Raw genomic sequence first — 22,567 nt, forward strand, 5'->3', positions numbered from 1 at the left:
TGAGGTTAATCAAATCCTGAGGATTCCAATGGCAAGTATTGTTGTCTCAAATAAATTGGCGTGGAGAGGTACTACAAATGGGCAATTTAATGTCAAAAGTGCCTATCACTTGTCTATGCAAATGAGGCAGCATACTCGAGGAGAGACCTCCCTTCATTACAGATTCCAGCACCTATGGAAGAGAATTTGGTCCTTAAGAGCCCCTCTTGCTATGAAGGTTTTTATGTGGCGTGCTTGTGTGGATACTCTTCCTACTAAGTTCAACTTAGTGAAGAAACACATTGTGCAGGATGCCTTTTTTCCCATCTGTTTGAGGAAAATTTAAACACCTGGCCATATCTTGTGGGCATGCCCCTCAGCACAGGATGTGTGGTTATTGGGTAATTCCACATTTCAAAATTCTGCAATAACATATTTAGATTTTGCAGTTGTAGTGCTTCAGATGATAGATAGACTTAATGAGGAAGAATTCATCCTATTTGCTGTCAGTACTAGACTCATTTGGCTGAGAATGAATAGAGTGATTTTTGAAGACCAATTCCAAGATCCTACTACCCTCTATCTCAATGCTCTTAATGTTGTGGAGCTGCATAGATCGGCTACAACTATTCATTGTTAGGGTCCACAATTCACATTCCAAAATGGAAAGCCCCTACATCTAACTGTGGGTAAAACTCAATTGGGATGTGGTTATTAGAGAGGTTACTTATCAAATTGGCATTGGTATGGTGCTAAGGGATTCTGATGGAACGGTCCTCATTACTTTGATGAAACCTGCTTTTTACCATGTTGAGCCTATGGTTGCTGAAGCAAAAGGTCTAATAGAAGCTATCACTCTTTGTTCCATACTAGTATACAAAATGTTATTTTTGAGGTGATTCATTGCAAGTGATTAATGTAGTACACACTAGTCTGTCTGAATACCAAGGCCCTCTAAGGAATATCATTGCAACTTTCCACACCATTTTGGGTAGTATCTCGTGGACGGCACAACATGTCAAGAGAGGAACAAATTGTGTTGTGCATACTTTGGCCAGGGAAGCTTTGCTGAACCAAGTTGAAATTTTGAATGTTGATTATGTTGCTCCATGTATCAGACCTCTTGTATTGGCTGATAGCCTCTCTACTTGATTGATGAAATGGAATTTTCTTTGTTTAAAAAAATAATAAAAAATAAAAAATTCAAAAGTAATGATTAGAAGTGTAGAAGGTCATCCATAGATGACCCTACCACACGTGTGGATAAGATCATCTTTGACGGCCTTTCTCCCTGCCCTACGAATCGTAATTCTGATCATTCGCCCGAAACATCAGTCTCCCTGCAGAGAATATCGGTTCGTATCGTCTCCGTCCTGTTCGTTTCCCCTCCCTCGGCGGAAATGGGCATTGCAATTTTTCCCTCCCAAAACTGCTTTCAAGGCCGGTTTCGGCACGAAGCCCTGACCCTAACTCCTCTCAAACCCCGCCGATACTCTAACCCCGACAGCCCTCAGTCCCGCCGGCAGAAGCGAAGTCCTGCTGGGACCCAATCGAATTTTGAAAATCGTAATCGGAGAGATGGATCCGTGGCGGCAAGGTTTCCCGCCAAGAACCTGGTCATGGGGCAGGTCAAGATCCTTAAGCGCGGAGAGGCGTTGAGCCAGACGAAGAGTTACGATAATCGGAAGCCGAGGGCGAAGAAGGAAAATGATTTGAATTTGGTGTTGCGATCCACTGACCGGCTTTGTCCGGTCCCGCTGACGGTCCAGAAGTATATTAGGGTCTCGGAGTTAAAGGTCGTCGATGAAATCTATGCCGGATCGGCCTTCGTCGCGTCGCCTCCTCCAAGTTGCCTACCTGTCCCGTGCTTCTTGGGTAGAAACAACGGATCGGCCACGAGCGATTTGCGTCGATTGTTGCGCCTTGATTCGTTCTGATCACGAACATCCCGAATCAATCCTAATTTTGGCTATTTGGAACCAATGACTATCGAAGTTTTATCGGACACGATCGTGCTTGTCACCCGCGTGAAAAATCGGATGTCTTCCTTTTATCGGGGATGGTTTGCGTTGGCTCCCTCAAATCATGGTCTTCCTTCTTACGTATTTTTGTTCAAGAGGATGGCTTTCGAGTGCGAGCAAAATGAAGTAATAAAAGTTGATAGCAGCGATATCTTTCGGCATGTTCTCATTGGAATTTGAACGGCAAAGATTAGATCAACCCCTCTTCGCTCCTACTCCTGCTTCTCCTTTTCGAGAGAAAGGAGATCAAAGTAGTTGTTCTGTTTTCTTGAAGATTAACACGATAGAATGGATTAATGTTAGTGTGCATTCTTGTAATTGCTTCATCTTCTATGCAAGAATAAAATCTCTGATTTGGGTAGCAGTCTCTGCTTTGTTCTTTTTTTTTTCCTCCTCTTACCCAATATTGTTGCTGTTCTTGTATATGAATGGATCACAGAAAATTGTGGAAGGAATCCTGCTGATAAATGGTTTCTCATAATATGGCAACAACACACATTATAAATCATGTTCAATATGGCTGGTGATTTGTTTGTGTATACAGAAATCATTAATGGTACAGACTTCTTGCTTTTCTGCTCTATGATAATAAGCTTACTCGGAGACTTTCACCTTGCTCCCTTGAATTGCTTTGCCTATCATTCATTGCTTTCCACACCTTCCACCTCTCCAGGCACTATCCTCTTCCAGAACCAGTGCTTTCTCCACAGGAATAACATCTCTTCAATGGGAACTCCTTTGGTTTCGGGTAGGAAGATGTAAACAAATATGGTCATGATGGTAATCCAGGCAGCAAAGAAGAGGAAGATACCAAATTTGAGTGCACAAAGAAGGGAGAGGAAAGACTGGGCTATTATGAACGTGAATAGAAGATTTACAGAAACAGTGATGCTTTGTCCAGCTGATCGAATTTCTAGAGGGAATATCTCACTTGGCACTGTCCAGCCAAGAGGACCCCATGACCATCCAAAAGCTAGGACAAAGAGGCAAATGACGAACACCACCAGTATTGAGTAACCTTTTGACAGTTCTTGATTGTTTCCGAACTTCACCCCCAAGATTATGGCTACTATGACCTGTTTCACATACACAAATAACATTAAAATGGAAATAACAGTGGAAAACAAGATCCTCTTATCAGTTGAGAAAATGCTCATGCTTCTTTTACAATAGCTATGCTGGATTAAAGCATATTTTATACTGAAGGGGAATAATGCCAAATCCATGTTCTGGGAAGCAACATAAAAATGATTGCAATTGGAATATCTGTTGTCAGTTTTTAATTGACTTCTCCTGGATCTAACTTAAGAGTGTTAAAGATCTTTTACCTGGCATGTAACCATTTGGATTCCTCCACTTATAAGCAAAGGCCTTCGACCCAATCTATCTACTGTTGCAATAGAAATCAGTGTAGATGAAGCAAGAACTGCCCCAGTCAAAGCTGAGGAGTAGAGAGCAGCATTGCCTTTAAACCCCATACTCTGGAATAGCACCGGAGCATAGAAAAGAATTGAATTTATGCCCGTGAGGATCTGGAACGTCGGCATGAAGAATGCCATTACTAATTGTGGTCTGTACTTTTTATCAAGGATGTTACGAAAGGGATGTTTTATAGAGTTTGAAAGCTCACTTGCATCAGCCATGTCTTCAAACTCTGCATCCACATTTTTAGTTCCCCTAATTTTTTCAAGAACTTTTCTACCTTTTTCTTTTCGTCCTTGCTCGATTAAGCAGTTAGGTGTCTCAGGAAGAAGTAGTCCTCCCACCGTCATTAAAAAGGCTGGAAAAGCAGCCAAGCCCAGAGAGAGCCTCCATCCCCAAGGTTGAAGCTTTTGTGTTCCATAATTGATCATGTTTGCTGTAAAAATCCCTAGTGTAGTTGCCAACTGAAACAACATGTTCAGGCCACCTCGAAGATGTGTCGGCGCCATCTCTGATAAATATAGTGGAACTGCCTTCATGACAAACATAAAAGTCGTGTGTTCTCAGATACAGAAACCATAAATTCATTTATTTTCTGATGAATCTAACACTTGAAAAAGGTAGGCGAAACAGGATACCTGGTTTCCAAATCCAATGCCAACACCAAGCATGATTCGACCCAAAAGAAGCATTGCCATATTTGCGGCAGCTGCATTTAGGGTAGCTCCGACAAGAAAACTGATCCCACCACAGACTATACTCGCCCGACGTCCATACTTTCTTGTAACAGGAGAAGCCACCAGAGATGAAACCAAACCAGCAAGATACAAAGAAGATGTAAACGCTGAAAGCCCTTGGTTGTTGTACTTGCAGTAGTTGTTTTCATGCGCATGTTGTTTCTTTATATAAACGGTATGGAAGAACTTTTCAAGAAATGCATCCATCGATGTCACTCCCCCTGTTGACACAAAATAGCATTTTGTCACTAGTAAGAACACAGGCACACTCTCTCACAGGCAGGCTCACCCAAGTAGATCATCTGAGTAACAGAATTTTCCTGGTCATTCTTTCTTTATTCTTTCACAGTCTTTTTGTTTGTTGATTGATGTTTTTCACGAAATACCAAATGAAGGCTGGAGTATAGTATGAACTCGTTAAATTTCTTAGCTTCTATATATGTTGATTACCACTTCGTTCCACTGGAAAACAATAATAAAAAGGAAAGAGAACTTAAATAACACAGGTGCCAATATATTAGAGCGTCATAGCTTGGTAATAGGACTCAAGAACTTTGTGAACATGTCTAAGCCTCTCTATGTTGGCTGATTGTTAGAACAGAAATCAGGTATGAATTGTGTGGTGGCTATCCTGGCTATATTTCAAATAGGAAGCAAATTTTTGGGAAACTGGTATCAAAAACTCTTTTTGTCCAAAGGAAAGCAGCCTCTTAAAAGACTATATTACTAATTTACATATCAAGGAGGGTTTATTATTTGTACACTATGGTACCAATTTGTGCCATGGCTGCTGCTTTTCTTCCACATGCAACCCACATAAATTTCTTGCGACAGCTGAACTTTTCGCTGTTCACGTTTTGATTCAATATTGCCACACAGCAAAAATTTCTTTTCCACGAAAATCTTTGTTATATTATTCGCCAAAGTTCCAACAGGTGGAAAATCTGTTGAAACTTTGGACTCAGGAAATTGAAGTACCTGAAATTCCAATATCATAGCCGAAAATTGAGCCACCAACAGCAGCGACGGTGCAGGCAATGATCACATAAATAGTGACCCTTCCTTGGTACTGTTCAGCTCTCTCTTTGGCCACACCAGCCGGACCAAAAGATCCGCCTGCCATCTCCAAAAACGTTATCTTCTTCTCAGATGTCACCAATATGAAGGAAAACACAGCCAACTGATCTTCACCCTCGAGTAATGACTATTAGTCGCTCTGCTACACTTGTTGTAAAGTTTGCACTGGTGTGTACAGAAGCAACTCCCCGACTCAAATCTTGTCGATAAAAAGACTTCTTCGAGTGTATAGCTGGTGTAAGAATTGAAACACAACCCCCTATTATTAATTTGGTTGACAAAGACAAACATTGCATCATAATTACTATATTCCACCGAAAAGCAAGTATTGCTAAATTTATTATACCTGTTATTACAAAAATAATTTAATATTCCGCACATACATTTGTTGAGAATATCGATAAGGACTAATATCTTTTAAGATAAATCTGTGTGTCATCGCCACTTGTTACAATACTCATGACCCTCATAGTCATAGCCTTGACATTTAAAGCATTTTTTTTTAATATGCATTATATATATATATATATATATATGAAAAGGAAGTCTGAAATGGGGTTTGAAATTAATTATAGCTATTTTCTTTAATTCATTGCAGAAAATAATTATTTAGGTGGCAAAATCTGAACCATTTTCCATCTTTTAGCATACGGAAACTATATATGATACAAGTGAAGTACGAGTGGCACGGAAGAGTGTTTGAATTTCTTGGGTCTATCTGAATCGTTTTTGGGACGCAAACTATTCTGTTTACTTACACCCATACACTTGTTATCCAAATTTGTACGATGGAGTAATTGCATGATCGCCATGTGTAGATATATGCAAGTTGGAGTGCGAGTCTGCTTGACGTGGCTGAATCTGTTTGTCTTATATCAGATTCTTATCTTTTAGTTTTTAAACCAGCTGATGTATTTTTTCTGCTTTTAATGCTTAGTCAATCTGCAATGGCCCACCAAGTGGCTTTGTGAATTACATTGCTAAAGATCCATGGTTCAAGGAACAGCGCAGACAGGCAGATCCAGAGTCGAAGTCAATGGGAAGTTATCTTTTTTTTTTAAAGATTTTTCTCTTTTCACTGAGCAGATGTACAGCTGAGATTTACCAGCACACTAGTCCACTCTCCCACGGAATTAATAATGTAAAAGAGAGATGATCTTTTCAGCGTAAATAAATAAATGCATATATAGTGTACGCATGCACCACAAACGTTGAATATGATGAATAAACAAAATAAAATATGTTTTCACGTTATACATCAAAAGATAAGTTTTCAAATATTCAAACAAAAGATCAGAGAACAGAAGGATATGGTTCCTCCTATAGATAATAGATATATATTGCTTGTGTGTTACTCCTATTGGCATTGAATATGTGGTAAATGAGAGAGAGAGAGAGAGAGAAGATATTCGAGCTGTAGCATCAACTTAGTGCGTGTGGGGTTGCAACGATTAATGATCCATTCAGGTGCATGTATTTGTCTCATAGGTTAGTCAGAATATATATATATATATATATATTTACTAGTAAAAGATGTTACGTGACGAAGGCACGTATGTCTAGTTGATTGTTTAATTAAAGTACATGAATTAGGATTTCACTATTATAAAATCAAAGAATTATCCGATGGCTTGACACAATGAAAAGATTATCAGTGATCCGATCGTCGAGCTAAGTACAATATGTTTTTTTAATAAATGGGGTAGGGGATGAAAAATAAATTATATTTTATAGATGAATTATGACAATTGGTGATTTGATATTAATTATGAATAATAAACTAAAATTTTCTTGTAAGTTCTTTATTTACTTTTTTTTTTTTAAAGAAAAATTTACATCACTTATACATTTTATGAGTATAAATATTATTTATCTTTTAGATTTTGTCCCTATTAATTATATTTATTAACGTAACACATTATATTGAATCTTTTATTTTTATTTTTTTGAAAGGATTATATTAAATCTTTTTCAGCCTTCAACTCGGCATTGTAGTGACGATAAGGCCAAAAACTTGACTTTACTAATTAAGTTAGAAATGCCATTTCTAATATATTAGTAAAGCCATCAACAAAACGAGATTAATGTGTCTCAAAATATCATTTATTTTTTGGAAAATTACTTTTTGAATTTGTGGGTATATTTGAGCTTACAAAACCATTAATTAATTATATATATTTCTTAAATAAATAATAACTTAAACACACTATATCAATAAAATAATTAAAAAAAAAATTAAAATAAAAAAGATGGAAAAATAACAACGATGGATGCAACATCCGAAATTCCCGATCGGGTGGACCACAACATCTAAATTCAAGATTTGCTTCAACCTTATCCCATTGACATGTAAAATATTTCCTTAGTGGGGGCCACCTAGCTAACCACTTGACTTTCTGCTTCTGATAGTTTTAATTTAAAAGTAAAAACAATTCAGGGATAAAAATGTAAATACACAATAAAAATTTAAAAAATGTTCATGTATAATAAACACTTTTTATAATAGATATATATATATATATAGCCTGGATCGGATCTTCAAAACCAAAGTGTCTCTTCAGGAAATGTTTTGAGCAATTTCTATGGGACTGCCAACAAAAATTACCTTAATCCCTCTCTTGGACCATGTCACATTAATGGAGATCTGATAAGAGCCATTCGCAATACCACTAAGAGTCTAAGAGGGTTAGGCGTGCCAAAGAGAGGAGAGTTGCATTGAGTTGCATGTATGGCTTGGGTGGTGAGGCGATGGGTGTCCAAGGCAAGTGCAACTAAAGGAGTTTCATGACAAGATAACAAGTTCCTAAAAAATAAGGGTGGAAGCATCATTCATGGCGGTGGCCGGCCATAATCCTTTTATTTAGAAATTTATTTATTTTTAATATGTTTATGTTATTTTCTAGTTTATTTCCTTTATTTTAGGCATTTGATATTGTTTCTTTAAAGTTAAGATTCCTAAAACTAAGGAGTAGATCAAGAGTGAGATCTAAATCTAGATCTAGAAAAGAAATGGGAAAGCATGTGGCGCCAACCCTAGTTGAGAATTCCTATTTATAGTTTGCTTGCATTATTATTTTAAAAATTATATTATGTTATTCAATGAATGAGAATTTTCTCTTCAATTCTTTTGAGCGTCAAGTGTTAGCCTTAACATCTTGATTTTCACCAACCATCCAACTTGGATATTCATGTTGCCTTGAGGTAACCTTAGATCTAACCAACCAATAAGCAAAAAACCCTAGATCTAATCATCCAACACGCCAAACACAAGTAAGTGAGAGTGGGGCTTCCATCACATAGTTTAGAAAAAAGCTACATAGCCTTCACACACTACATTTTTTTTTTTTTAATTTTTGTTATTTTTTTCTTTTATCAAATATACATTATTTTTACTATTCAACACCTATATTTGAATATTATTGGGGCGATTATAGGGTTCCAACCCCACCTTTTATACATTGGAATTTTAAAATAAAATTATTTGCCTATAAAAAATATAATAAATAAAAATGAGGAATTGTACCTATATATTGTTTGATCCAAGCTAGCTAGGAATTAATGGGGCTTCGAATGTATTTACTATTTTGTATATGTTACCACTTTTCTTCAATTGCCTGTTGACATTGTGTAGGATCCATAGTCCTAGGTTTGGCTCCAATATTGCCTCTAGTTTCTATGATCATTTAGAGGGAGTTGGACTTGTTATATCTATGGAAAGAGACCCCCTTGCAAATGGCAATATTTAACTTAATCAAGCTAATTAAGGAAAATTTGGTCCTTCATCCATGCCCTTCAATTTAAAGTTGGACTTTGTTTTAATGCTTGATAAGATTTTCCTTAAGGGATATAGATTTTATTTTATTTTTTATTTTTTATTTTTAAGATCTAATCACCAAGTTGAAGAGTTCTCTATCTCTATTGGCACAATATAATTTTCAACCATATATTATTCTTAAAAATAATATTTTTTTTTAATACAATCATCAACAGCTCACTTAGGAACCTTACTGGGCAGATTAAATTAGTTTAAGACTATTATCTTATCTTATTGGTAACCAATTTTCATTTTCAATTGGCTTGTGATGGTTGGACTGACATCCTTAGATTTATTAGTTATATAACCTGATATTTCCTGGTAATTTTATTTACATTGCTTGATTGTTATATTACAAATAAAGAAATCATCAAGTGTACAAACCAATAAGAGTATCTCTCTCTTTTCTTTTCTTTTTTTATGGCATACATCCTCACCAAAGCAGGGCCTCCAGGGAAGGCTTTGGAATTAAACTAAACAAGCATACATCAGAAAGAGTTTTTGCAAAATACTTCCTTTTACAGCATTTCTTGGATTCTCAAACCTTGGCACTGGCCGTGTCATATGAACATGTAATTTATGCTTCTAGTAATACTACTGCCTTTCTAAAACCAAATGTACAACTAGATTCTGCAAGGATCAAAATATATGGAACTCAACAATTACCGAGTGGAGGTAGCATAAGAGCACAATATATTTTTTAATCATATATATATATATATATATATATATACCACCACCTTTCTACTCAAAATATACCACTCAAGAAGCCCCTACAACAAGCAAATGATATATCAATAAATTTGGCAATAACAAAAAGTAAAAACTAGAAATATCAAGAAGATGAATGTTTCTTACCAAATTCCTGATGCTTCCTTGGTTTTGTTTCTGCATTTGTCAATGAAATGAATTGGTTCAATCATGATAATGGTTTTTGAAATGAGAAAAATAAAGGTTTCTATTGCATGGCAGTTAAATGGGAATTACCTTGGTTTTCCCAGGAAGGCATCATTAACTTCATCAGTGTCTGGCCTTTCAGGAAATGTAGACAAGATGACATACTTCTCCTTTCCAGATGGTTCATCAACCCTCTTATACAATTCATAACGATAGGGGAAAGACATCCTGAAACAATGTGGTGAGACTCCTTAGCACTTTTCATAGCAGTGTTTCAGAAAATAGAAATTTGAATTTTATAAATAAAAATTTTAGATAAAGTCAACTCATTCATCTTTAATTTTCATGATCACGTGTCGATTAAACCTAAAGTGCTTAATTTAAAGTTTAAATATTCAAGTACAACTGGGATAAATGTTGATGGTAACATAGGAATAGACCATCTTTTAAAATTATGAACAAAGCCATCACGCCCAATAAAAAATTACAACCAGACAAAATAAGGATGATCAAAAGCTTGCTGACTTATGAAAAGCAGTAAACTCAAGGTATCTCTACCTAAGAGCACCCATAATTGGATACTGGGTTCCTGCATAATAGAGAAGCCGAAAGAAATAGCAATTCTCGAATGATGCAGCATACTCCAATCTCTTGTCCCGGCCCATTGTCTGTAAGAGATATGAAAAAGGTATAAATTGAAAGGTTAATAGTAATTTAGATATGTCAACTCATGGGATTGTTACTTACTTGCATAACACCACTGGAACCAGGTAAATCCTGAATTCAAGGAAATTTATATATCAGTCACAAAAATAAATAAGGATCTGCAGAAAATTCTTTGAAAACGTAGGTTGCAGGCTAGCAGCAAAAGCATAATTGTAAGCCAGAAAAGACTACATTGGCGAAGATTTCACAGAACTTGAATGCCTGATCTAAATGCATGCAACCCAGTGGATCTAACAATTCAATATGAGTTTCCCCATACGATTTCAGGAAATTAGAGTCAGCTTTCTTGAAGGTTTTTCTAGTAGCACTTGAAGATATGATCTGATTAAAAAGTATCCCAGGCACAAGGCCTGAGGTCACTATTAGTGCTATCTATGCAATAACTGTAAAGGTAGCATTAAAAAACTTGATTTGATAAAAGAAAATATATAGCACCTGAAGGTCATGAACTTTGGGTTAAGAAACAGAGTTCATTATCTCACTTACATCAACATTGTTCTGAAATTTACAGAAAAACCTATGTATTTGTTGATGCATCACAGAGTGATCACATGCTATATAACACATAACCAGTCCATTATAGAGATATCAGCTGAAGTTATAAACGGAACTGAACCTTGAGCCTAGGATTGATAAGAATAACTGGCCGGTTCCCAGCAGCATCAGTCATAGCTTTTAGGTCCTGCAAATCAAACCTCAAGGCTACTAAATGCAGAATAAAAACTAATATGACAATCCCTAAAAAGTCATAGCAGAAGATTTGCTTCCAAGTTCCTCACGTCAATAATACAATTGCCAACAGCATTCTGAGGAGCCACTATGACAAAAATGTCATCTTGCTCATCAACCTCTTTGGACCCTGCAGTTGAAAATGAAAACCTTATGAATATAACATAATATTAATTTGTTAACCAAATGAATACCTTATAGATAAGAAATAGTTGTAATTTGTTAACAAAATTGTCGTGTGAACAAAGGAAATCAAAATCCATGCAGTTAGTCATACACAACGGGATTCAAAGAGGGATGGCAGATATAGCATATCTTGTTTCCGATGCCTTCATGCAAAATATTCTGTGACATATTAATCATTCAAAAAAAGGAACAGATTGTAAAATATTTCTTTACATAAGCACTACCACTTATCAACCTTTCATCTTTTTTCCTGTTAAGTTACTATCTTTGTAGCAATACCTCTAGTGTGTACTGAAATTGCTAAAATAAAAAAAATTAGAATGACTTTCTTTTTTATAGGTAATAGAATGAAGTTCTTATAGATACAAAGTAGAAGTATTAGCAATTGTGGTGGTTCTTCACAACCAACTCTGCTGCCGTGGCGATGACATGGGTTACAACTTGCATCTCTGCCAACACAAAGCCATATGCATGACAGGCATACCGTTGACCTAATATAAGCTTCAAGTTGGTGCTTAAAGAAGACAGCATGTGCTGCTACCGTATGAGAATAGTTGGCTTTACACGGAATATCAATCTACAGGTGCAATATCACAAAGTTGATGGATAAAACCAAAAACTTTCATCGTAAACCAAACATCATCTTCTGTTCAGTTTTATACCTACAGACCCAATCTTGATAAAGTTCCCCATAGCACCATAATCACCCCAATCCATAAACTCTAGGATCTGTCGAGTACCAGCAAGCTGCAATGGCATTCCAATTAGTGCACCTTCCCCCATAGATCCTTGCACACAAACCTGAAAGGTTTAGAGAACTGAATAAACACAATGCTCGCTTCATAATATTTTGGAATGGAAAATCCATATAGCGACCAGGATAAAACCACCTTGACATGTTTTCCATCATCAGCAAACGAAAGGGCAAGAACTCGAACAAGTTCCATCAAAGTACCAATTCGATAAACATCCTGTACCATAAAATATTGTTAAATCCAGAAAGACATGGTAAATCAAGGAAAAAGTCCCTTACCATTTCTGGGTTCAGCTCTGGAATATTGATCTCCACCTGTCCATTTTAAAAGAGAAATTAAACAAGATAAATTCGGTTCATTGGGAGAGACATCTTTACAAGCAGTAAATCTGCTTAGGAAAAATAGAGTATTTAGTGTAGATTAATTTGAACGTCACTGGTCTATAAACCCTTTTATTTTAACTTATCTGAACCTGATGCACCTCATACCATTAACCTTCCCCTTTTTTTATCGGTAAACAAACCCATAAGCTTCCTAAAACCATGTCAAAATAAATTTACAAGATAAATCAGATTGACTGAAGTAGTTATAGACATATCCCTGAATTCTTAGAAATTACTGCTGCATGAGGGGGTGCAGGGAATACAAGTTATTACATATATATAGTTTCCACCAAGCATGCAGATCCAAGTTCATAATTTCAAAATGCATTTGTGTATATTTATTGAAAAACAAATGGAAAAGAGTGCAGTGCATGAAAATCAACACATAATCCTGAAATGTAAAGCAGTTGTACCATGAAAAATAAACACATATCAATGATCTATCACATAAGTTATTCTCCAATGCAAAAATAGAACCAATGCCAAACCTTTAGTCGAGTTCTTCCATCATTAATAGCTCTTTGGGTTGCTTCTAGCACATCGGTATAGAAATATTTCCTAATTTCCCTTGAGTGAGGAATGTTATTCAATTTAGTAGGAATTCCTCTCCAGTTATCCTATATAAAGGCTAAAGTAACATAAGAAAAGAAGCACAGAAGAGATTATAAAATGAAGCTTTATGTGAAAGTTAAACCTATCTACATTAAACAATCATTATTAACTTTAAATCGTAGAAACTCTACCTGGCCTCCATATACCTGATTCTTCTTGTTCTTAATTTCAGGTATTATATTCCCTGGTACAAAGAATGAAGCATATTATGTTCATAACTGAAGTCAAAGTTCATATTAAACATCAGTTGCTGGAATTTTATTTATTTATTTATTTTATATGAGTAAACAATTATATTGATATGAAGAGGCATCACCCAAGTACACAAGATGGTATATAAAAGGTAACACCTATTTAGGAAAGTTGCTGGAAATATTTAGGGAATATCACTTTTAAATATGAACTTATATATGAATGCTTACACACTACACCGGGAGGCTAATGTCTAAGAGGTGGGTTACTTCTTGTCACTTTTTGATCAATTGTATTTGAGTCGGGTGGGAAGTAATGGTGAAGATAAAACGGTTTGGGGCCCATCTAGGAAAGAAGAGTATTCACTGTAAAGTCTTTCTACAATTTCCTATGTGCTCATGATAAGACCTCTTTCCCTTGGAAGCTTATTTGAAGGAATAAGGCTCCACCTAGGGTGAATTTCTTTGTTTGGACAGCGGCTTTGGGGAGGATTCTTACCCTGGATAAAATAAGGAAGTGAGGCATTCTAGTTATTAATTGGTATTGTATGTGCAAGAAGAATGGTAAACAATGGATCACTGTCTACTGCATTGTGAGCTTGCTTTACAAAATTCTTGTTAGAGGAGGAAAGAGAACATCATACTAATCTTAGTTGGGTACCATAAGTGAGTCAGTTCTTTTTAACATGAAAAGACTTGTGATATTATAACTTTTACCATGTGATGTAATCGCTAACTAAGTATTCCACTCGTGTTTGTTTTTTAACTGTTAGCCATCCTAGGTGACAGAGTATGATGCCAGGTCCACATGTCAAAGCTTAGCTAATGAAGATGAGATTGAGACTTGGTTTTATAAAAGACTATGATTGTTCAATAAGTGCTACTCTATGAATTTTATGAATTTGGATTGTTTTGATGTTTATGGAATCTTCTTATACCTGGCTCATGTCATGTCTATGTTACTGGAATTCCTAACCCTTTGGGGGAAATCTACTTCTAAAACATTAGCTATAAGTTGATTTGCATTAAAGATTAGACCAGTAAACACAAAAATAACACTTTATGTCCTGGAATCTTTACCTGGCTTCATCATCTTTACTCTGTCTTTCTGCACTTGCAAAAGCAACGATTCTATTTCTTTGAAAATTTCTTCTTTTGGACGATTTCCATTAATCTGTGTCATGCAAGAGAGAATGGTACATATAAATATCACTGGCCGAGATTCATATAGCTAGGAACAAAAGAAAATGTTTGTAGATACCTTCTTCACTATGTTCGAGTACGTGGATGAGATTGCTTCTGCATTTTTCTTGTATATTTCTAGACGTGACTTCACCTAAAATATTTTTTTATTTAAAAAAAAAAGGCATACACAAGTTAGGTGGTAGAGAAACAAACTCAGAAAATAACGTTGAAAAGATAAAAAGTAGTGTTCCAGCTTATACCATAAGTCACAGATTAGATATAATGACAGTGTACAGATGACAGAGCAAAAAAGACATAAAAATGAAAAGTTGGAACCATACTTTTTCCTCAGTATCGTCACGACGAATAACAAGTCTAGATTTAATTTCCTCAGTCTCTGGAGGGAAGTTTTTTAGATGGTAAATCTTCCCTGTTACAGGGTCTAGCCTTCTACCAATGCATCTGTTGACCAGAATTTCATCAGGAACCTGAGTTTCAAAAACATATATGTAAAAGGCAATTTGATAGATATATGCTTATGTTAGCACAACAGAAAATGAGCTTATCAAAGATTGTAGAAGATACTATTGTGCGTCAACAGGTAAGGGTGCTAGACAAGCAGAACATTAATATAAAAGCATAGTTCATCGTTAATAAAAGCTGATACAGAATGCAAGATATTTCGTCGTAGTATAAAAAAGGATGTCCTGTAACTTCTACCACATCTGGTATCCATATGAAACCATGTGCATATAAAATAAAAAATTAAGAATAACATAAAAACCCAAGTAATTGGATGCAAAACATTAACCTATACACATAACCTTTTTCCAAATCTCAATAAAGAAAAGAAAAATGCACAAATACCAAAAGTCACCATAATAGAAACTTACCAAGAAAGATACGTTATGAATGGGGTACGTCTAGCAAGCTTTTTTGTTGAAAGTTTTCAAGCAATTTAGGAGTCTAGGACAACAAAAAACTTTACTTCTTCTGCAGAAGTCTATGATGGCCAATATGGCAGAAAGTCTTTCAGCTAAGTAAATTCACCTTGCTGAAGGTAAGAAAGGCAAGCAAATGGAGATGATCATCTATATATGAGAAAAATGGGATAAACATGTGACTCACATACGTCTAATACGATATAAACATCTGGCCTGATTTTTAGTTCTTCCAGACTTTGTGCTTGTGAAAAGCTCCTTGGATACCCATCTAGAAGCCACCCTTTTTCTTTTGCATCTTGACGCGATAATCGTGTCATGACCATCTACAAAGCAAATCATTGGTATTTTAAACCCTATGAGAAATAAAAAGAATAAAAAACTTAGTGAGTCAGAAAATTCAGTACAGCCGTCACAATTTCATCTGGAACTAAACGGCCAGCATTCATGAATTCTTTTGCTTTATTCCCAATTTCAGTCCCAGACGATACTTCAGCTCTTAAAAGATCCCCAGTTGATATGTGCACCAATCCAAACTGAAGAACCAAGACAAAGGAGGCATGCATGAATGTGAGTAACAAAAAATTACATTCAGCTACTAAAGCCCAAGATGCACTTCTAAGATGATGCAACGGAAGTAATTCTATGACAAACATGAATATTCATCACAAGAGAAACTTCTTCGTAATTTGCCAATTATTTTTCAGATTAGCTAATTATCTTTTAAGGACCAAATGGAGAAAACAATATTACCACTCAGGTTTTTCAGCAAAAAGTTTCCATTTCTTTCTTCAGACACCTCTTCATCAAGAACACCCGTTACACAGCTTTCCCTAACAAGAGGTTCAAACTCAGTCAGCTATGCATTTCTGCCGACCGTGTATCACTCCAAAGGTACCCAGGCATCCAACGTACTCCAGAAAATGGGATTTACCGATCACCAGTTAGAGTCACTAACTTGTCATCATATATGCAAACTTCTTTCGGAGATGATGTATAAATACATTTCACAAGCCCCACACACTCCAAGAAAAAAAAATAAATAAATAACGAATTTACGATCTCTGTTTTTTTTTTTTTTCTAATTCAAATGGCTTCTTGTCAATTTGTTAATTAATGGTAGAGAGATGTGGGTTTGAAGTTTCCCAAGAAGCCATCTGAATTTGGGAAAAGAGCAACCACAACAACAACAAGAAGACCAACACGACAACGTCGATAAGAGAATTCGTACACAGACTGCGGGTTTACATTATACATATTTGGTGAAAATTCACACACTGTACGCGCCGTTGGAGAACATTATATTACATTTGATAAATCTATACGACTTCCAGCAAATGACCACTTCAGAAAACCAACTTGAACTTATTGCTTTTAACAATTACTTATACAAGAATTAATCTGTAATATTAAGCACAGCATGTTTTCAGAAAGATTATCGAATCACATACAAACTCCCAATGGTTACCTTCTGGACAATCAACTCACACTGAGTTCCTTTGCCCGATGCCGGTGCACCCGATATCATCACCTTCAGCGGCTCGCTGCCCACGGAACAAGTCACCTTCAGTCCCTAGCAAAGAAACACGTCATGAGCCAAAAGAAACCATAGAAACAAACAAATCTTAATATTGGCTGATGACGAACGAAAAAGATAACAACTTTGGATTTCGGGTCTATCCTCAACTGGGTGTCTCCGAAGGCGCAGAACGAGCGGAGATGACGACGATGGAGACAAGAAGATTGTAGAAGAGAAAGGGAGCTAGAAGGAGAAGAAGAAGAAGAAGAAGTGGAAGAAGAAGAAGAAAGGGAGGAGGTTGAGAGATAAGAGAGAGAGGGAGTCGGAGTGACGTTGGTGGAGTGAAGAGATGAGAATGTGGAGGTGGGAAACATAGTCGCTGAGAGAGAGAGAGAGTCGGGTTACGGGCAAAGCGTCAGAGACTTGAAAAAGTGAAAGGATTTGAGAGGCTGTCAATAGAATGAGAGAGTTTGCAGGTGGCTGACACTGCACTGGACGATAAGGGTAGGAAATTTTAAAATAAAAATTAAATATTTAAAATTTCAGACTGAGTCATGTGTATTTAAAATCTTAGAAGTATAATGCCGATAAAAGATAATCTCGTTATTTCAGTTTGTTTTTTAAAGAGTTTAATTATGTAAAAATAAAATCGTATACTAATTTACATATTAATATTAATTTTTTTATATTTAAAATTTAAATTAATATTTTTTTTAATAAAATCTATTTTTTAACCAACCACATTAGATTGATGCACATATTAGTGCGTAATTATGTTTACAATTAAATTTTTCCTTTCGTAAAAGCCAAATACATTGTTGAAGTCTATTTCACAGCCTCAGCAACTCTATGAAATTCTAATCTAATAAACTAAAATTAAGAAGAAATGAGAGTTTAGGAGTGGAGCGGGCACCTCCGATACTAAAATTAGTAGGTATTTTCGGTATAGAGTTTGGAGATTGAAATGTCAAAGTGTGTGTAGAAAAAGAGTAGGGAGAGAAGATCCAACCTCTTCCTTAGTGAGGACGGGGGTACTTATAATAAGCTCGGGCTCGACCTAAGAGAGGGATTGGGGGTGTTAGTCTATGCTAGGTCAAATTTGTTGTCAGGGCAAGGTTGTGCCGACTATCAGCACGCCCGAAAGCATGTCGTTGCGTGTCAGGTCCCTCCTGAGCAATGAATGCGGCGTTGTCCCTAGCTGTGGCATGCCTTCTTTCGCGTCCCATTTAATGCGACGTGTCTTTAGTCAAGAGCGTCTTATTCCTAAATATGTCTAGCCATCGGGACTCTAGGACAGGCATTGTTCTTGTCCTTCTGAGCCTCCTTGTACCTCGTGGCCTAAACCCATTAGGCCCAGGCTGGCCTTGGGAATAACTCCCCTCACATACACAAATAGAGTATGTAGTAATATAGTTTATAATTTGATAAGTATGGCTGCTTTTTAGCTAGAAAAATATAGTAATGACCAATCTAGTAAAAGAACTTGGAATACAGTTTTCCTCTAAATGGATTCTAAAAAATCCTTCAAATAGTTGGGAAGAAGGAAAAGGATCAATTTTTTTTTTTAATGGTTGCTTGGTACTTCATAGGAGAAGCATTACCTTATCTAAACTTGGCGGGCATTCTTTCCAGCCTTATTCAAATAAGGGGGTGGGTTTGGTTTTTTCAAAGGCTCAAACATGAAAGGTCCTAACTACGCCATGCGTTCCATACAAAATCTGGAAAGCTGCAGGGATGACAAAAAGAGGGCGCTTTCCTGTGTTGCACTGAAAAAAAAAAGGACCTAAGAGAAGAGCCTCTTAGGGATTTCAGTCCAGAGAAGCGGAAAGGGGATCGTCAACTGCCTGCCCATTAGTAGTGCACGGGGTTTTTCAAGGGGGTAACTTCTCCTTCTTCCATATCTGTATTCGCTTGTTTGCCGATCCTATACTGCCCAATCTCATTTCTAGCTTTGTTTCATAAGGAAGCCATTGAAGGCTTTCCACAAATTGAGATTTGGCCGTAGAAGGATCGAATTGTATCCGAGGAACAGGGGGATACAAAAAAGGATTCATGGGCCGTCTCGCGAAGATCTTCGATCTGAACCTTCGCATCTACTCTCTTTTAGAGGATGAACCACGCCTTCGCTATTGCAAGAATATAGCGATCGAAGACGCTCAGCTGCTTCGCGTATTACGCCCTATCTTTAATCGCAATGTTGGGCTTTAAATCACTAGGCATGGCACTAATGATTTCCTGCCATTCAGAGGACCCACTAGGCCAGCTCCAATCACCTCCTTCTATGATTGCCCCAACTTTAGCTAAAACTTTCAGTTTTCAACATAAGCTGTCATTATTGGACGATATGCGAGAACATGGAGACAACATGAAGTTTTTGCGATTTGACTAGTTATAATTCTTGGATCTTAGCTCAATTAAAGCTAAAAGAACTAAGCTTGCTTGCATATTTTATTAGAGAGGTATGTTCTCCTTATCTTAGATTAGTATTTATCACAGTGGAGCACTGATTGCCAGATTGAAGTCTCAAGTCCATGGAGATTTGGGTGGCATTTGATGGAGGTAATGTTGGCAATCTCAGCAACAACTTTTGCAAGGACTGTTTACCTCATTAGTCATCACTTCAAATTAAAACTTGAAAGATGCATTATATATGAATTGATGATTAGAGTGAAACCAAAAAGCAATAAAGACAATTTTTTTTGTTATTTGATTATCCACCACCATCAGTACTGTTCACCAGTTGCAACATTCTTCTCTATCACACTCTTGAGCTTAAGCTCCCTTTGCAACCCTCGCAAAGTCACCAATGAATAACAAATAATAGGTCGTGCCCAAATGAAACAAACAAAGAAAAAATGCACATATAAACCCTGCAAGTATATGATCATACTGAGAGATGTCGATTGCCACATGAAATCTAAACTTTTTTAGTGCTCAACTTTCTTTTTTTGCTTTTGTTATGTCATATATTTTTCATTTTTTCTCATTACGAGAGAGAGAATGAGAGTACATATGTCCCCCCTTCTCTCTCTCTCTCAATTAATACATAAGATGTTTGGGATAGATAATTATAGAGAATTCTGATTTGCCAATATTCATCAAAACGAGCGATAGAGTTATGAATAAGTACACTATTACACATCAAATTGGAGAATGGAGAGAACAGAGCGAAATTATATAATACATGAAACCAACAAATATGATATCTTGCATGTTGATCATGATGAAATGATTTTCCATGAATAGTTCATTTACAAGGAACTAGAAATAGATTCGAGTGAACTTTGCAATAAATTTGTATTAGACCTAGACCTTGGCACTCAATCCTCGAGACTTTGGTAACCTGATAGCAACCAGAGGATTCACTATCCCTGTCAACTTCTGCCCAATTCCATGCCTTCGACAATCCCATCTTTGCCATCATCTTTCATCATCATCTCTGCCACACCTTGACCATCCTTTCCTACCTTCAACAAATCCTATTTTAGCCTTCATTCTTGATCCAAAAACCTTAGTGTGCACCTCAAATGAACCAAAGCTTGTTGAGCCAACTATCCCTTTATTTTTACCATGCTCGTCTATCTCTTGTGAATCAACCGTTGTATTCTCAACTGCAAGTGATTGCATTGCACCCCTCGATCCGAATGACACAGGTTGATTAGCACATGAACCCTTTTTCCCACTCTGATTATTCTCACTTGCTTCACCATTGCCCTTAGCAGTCTTCTTTACCCTGTTTTTATCTCTAGACTTAAGTTCGAGCCTTCAGTCACAGCAAAATCAACATCCTCATTACCAGCATATATTAATGGAAACACAAAATGAAATCACTAGTCTTATATTTGATGCAATGGCATACAGAGATGATTCAAAGTACCCTATAGAAATCTTCAGAGTAGAGTTAAAAACATATAGAGATGATCCAAAATACCCCCCATGCTCTTCAAGAATGCTATTGTACCAAAAAATTATATATTCCAGAATATTATTCCAAAAATTATATTTCAAGAATCATAAGGATCGATCATTCTCAGCTAAAAGAAATTAAAAATGACTTTATAATTTAATATATCATATTAAGTCACGTCAATTTATAAATTTATTTTTATGAAACCTCGTTATAACTAAATCATTTCTCAACTAGATTTACTCGCATAATTATTACATCCCCTGCAATTGTTATCTCTATCCAAAACTATCATTTCCCAAACTGGATAATAACAAGACACAAAATATTATAACATGATCCTATCATGAGCAAAAAATTATGCTAAAAGCCATATAAATTATAGTCCAATTGAAAACGTTTGCTTTAGGGGCAACCTAGCTACGAGAGTTTCGTACATGTTGCCAACTTTCTCAGTACTCCGGAGTCACTGCCTTTTCACTTTCCTATCTCTCAGCTATTTTGCTATATTTTTTTTTTTTTACAAAGTCAATGACCAATCTTTGACTACAACCCCACCTTCTTAATTAGTTTTAGTTTAATACTATTTTGTTTTCTCACGACTCTACAATCATAAAGAGATTATCTAAAAATAATCCTACAAATTGATGTAATGTTTGTATTCTAATTGACATTTCCTCACGTTTGTAACGTTCTCTTAAAAAAAACTTTGACAAGAAATTACAATGACTATTTATTGGAAACTTCGAAAAAAAAATTTGATGTGAATGTATGCATCATGTTTTGGCTATTTATATTCCAAATCTGCTTGGCTGATAGTAACCCAAGGCCACCACTGTTAACTTCAGTACTTCTCGTTTGTTTTTCATGTTGAAGGATAGATATGTATTAACATAAGCAGCACATCACACAAGAAATGTGACTCAGCAAGTGACTTGGACAATGATCTCGCAGAACCTTCAAGAAGAAAAATACCTTGATTCTCTGACATATTGTAACGGAATTATATTCCTTCCTTTGTTTTTTATTCCTTTCTTCAGCTTCTATATAAGAGAGGGTCTCGCACACTGTAATACATTGTAGAGGAAATACAAATGAATTCCTACATGTTCTTCTTTCTTACTCTATTCTATTATGGTATTAGAGCTGCTGACTAGCAGTCTCATGATCCATCCTCCTCACCATGGCCAGTGAAGTAACAGATCCTTCTTCCTCTATCGATCCTTCTCCTTCCATTCATTCTCCCTCTTTTTCTCAAATAGTTACCATTAAACTTAATTCCAAAAATTATCTAGTATGGAAAGTTCAAATTTCGGCCTATCTTAGAGGTCAAGATCTGTTCTCTTATGTTGATGGCACTGTGGTTGCACCTCCCACCACTCTTCCTACATCCTCCGGTTCTATTCCCAAACCAAACCCAGCATATCTCTCGTGGCGTCGCACAGACCAGCTAATCTTTAGCTTTCTTTTTTCTTCTTTGTCTGAG

The 22,567-nt window shown here is 36.3% G+C and overlaps 3 protein-coding genes across 4 annotated transcripts; 1 reads left to right on the top strand and 2 right to left on the bottom strand.

Moving 5' to 3' along the window:
* Positions 1-1,221: 1,221 nt before the first annotated feature.
* On the top strand, positions 1,222-2,364 carry LOC122299194. Its single transcript, XM_043109251.1, has one exon. The coding sequence runs from the start codon at positions 1,380-1,382 to the stop codon at positions 1,914-1,916; it is 537 nt and encodes a 178-aa protein (XP_042965185.1). The 5' UTR covers positions 1,222-1,379; the 3' UTR covers positions 1,917-2,364.
* A 94-nt stretch (positions 2,365-2,458) lies between these two features.
* Positions 2,459-5,502, bottom strand: LOC122299193 (sugar carrier protein A). Its single transcript, XM_043109250.1, has 4 exons — positions 5,138-5,502; positions 4,061-4,380; positions 3,329-3,955; positions 2,459-3,076 (listed from the first exon to the last, which is right to left on the bottom strand). The coding sequence occupies exons 1-4, from the start codon at positions 5,280-5,282 to the stop codon at positions 2,639-2,641; spliced, it is 1,530 nt and encodes a 509-aa protein (XP_042965184.1). The 5' UTR covers positions 5,283-5,502; the 3' UTR covers positions 2,459-2,638.
* Positions 5,503-9,483: 3,981 nt separating this feature from the next.
* LOC122299464 (adenylate kinase 5, chloroplastic) lies at positions 9,484-17,658 on the bottom strand. 2 transcript variants are annotated; one of them, XM_043109786.1, is made up of 19 exons: positions 17,318-17,658; positions 17,124-17,228; positions 16,063-16,191; positions 15,847-15,981; positions 15,056-15,202; positions 14,791-14,865; positions 14,610-14,703; positions 13,485-13,522; positions 13,215-13,343; positions 12,622-12,657; positions 12,479-12,559; positions 12,251-12,389; positions 11,453-11,532; positions 11,290-11,355; positions 10,695-10,724; positions 10,506-10,615; positions 10,038-10,175; positions 9,909-9,938; positions 9,484-9,823 (listed from the first exon to the last, which is right to left on the bottom strand). In XM_043109786.1, the coding sequence occupies exons 1-19, from the start codon at positions 17,546-17,548 to the stop codon at positions 9,799-9,801; spliced, it is 1,818 nt and encodes a 605-aa protein (XP_042965720.1). In that variant the 5' UTR covers positions 17,549-17,658; the 3' UTR covers positions 9,484-9,798. The 2 variants fall into 2 exon arrangements, with proteins under 2 accessions (XP_042965720.1, XP_042965719.1); XM_043109785.1 differs by having other exon boundaries at positions 13,470-13,522; positions 17,318-17,657.
* Between the last annotated feature and the right edge of the window lie 4,909 nt (positions 17,659-22,567).

This window comes from Carya illinoinensis, chromosome 16 (genome assembly GCF_018687715.1).
Source record: "Carya illinoinensis cultivar Pawnee chromosome 16, C.illinoinensisPawnee_v1, whole genome shotgun sequence".
Classification (NCBI taxonomy): Eukaryota; Viridiplantae; Streptophyta; class Magnoliopsida; order Fagales; family Juglandaceae; genus Carya; species Carya illinoinensis.

Coding starts and splice junctions, on each gene's coding strand:
- LOC122299194 (XM_043109251.1), top strand. CDS start 1,380: ATGGGCATTGCAATTTTTCCCTCCCAAAACTGCTTTCAAGGCCGGTTT.
- LOC122299464 (XM_043109785.1), bottom strand. CDS start 17,548: ATGTTTCCCACCTCCACATTCTCATCTCTTCACTCCACCAACGTCACT. Junction 11,533..12,250: donor TATCAAGATTGGGTCTGTAG/GTATAAAACTGA, acceptor TTTCAACTGCAG/GGTCCAAAGAGGTTGATGAG. Junction 10,176..10,505: donor CCAATTATGGGTGCTCTTAG/GTAGAGATACCT, acceptor ACATTGTTTCAG/GATGTCTTTCCCCTATCGTT.
- LOC122299193 (XM_043109250.1), bottom strand. CDS start 5,282: ATGGCAGGCGGATCTTTTGGTCCGGCTGGTGTGGCCAAAGAGAGAGCT. Junction 3,956..4,060: donor GCATTGGATTTGGAAACCAG/GTATCCTGTTTC, acceptor TTTGTCATGAAG/GCAGTTCCACTATATTTATC. Junction 3,077..3,328: donor TCCAAATGGTTACATGCCAG/GTAAAAGATCTT, acceptor TATGTGAAACAG/GTCATAGTAGCCATAATCTT.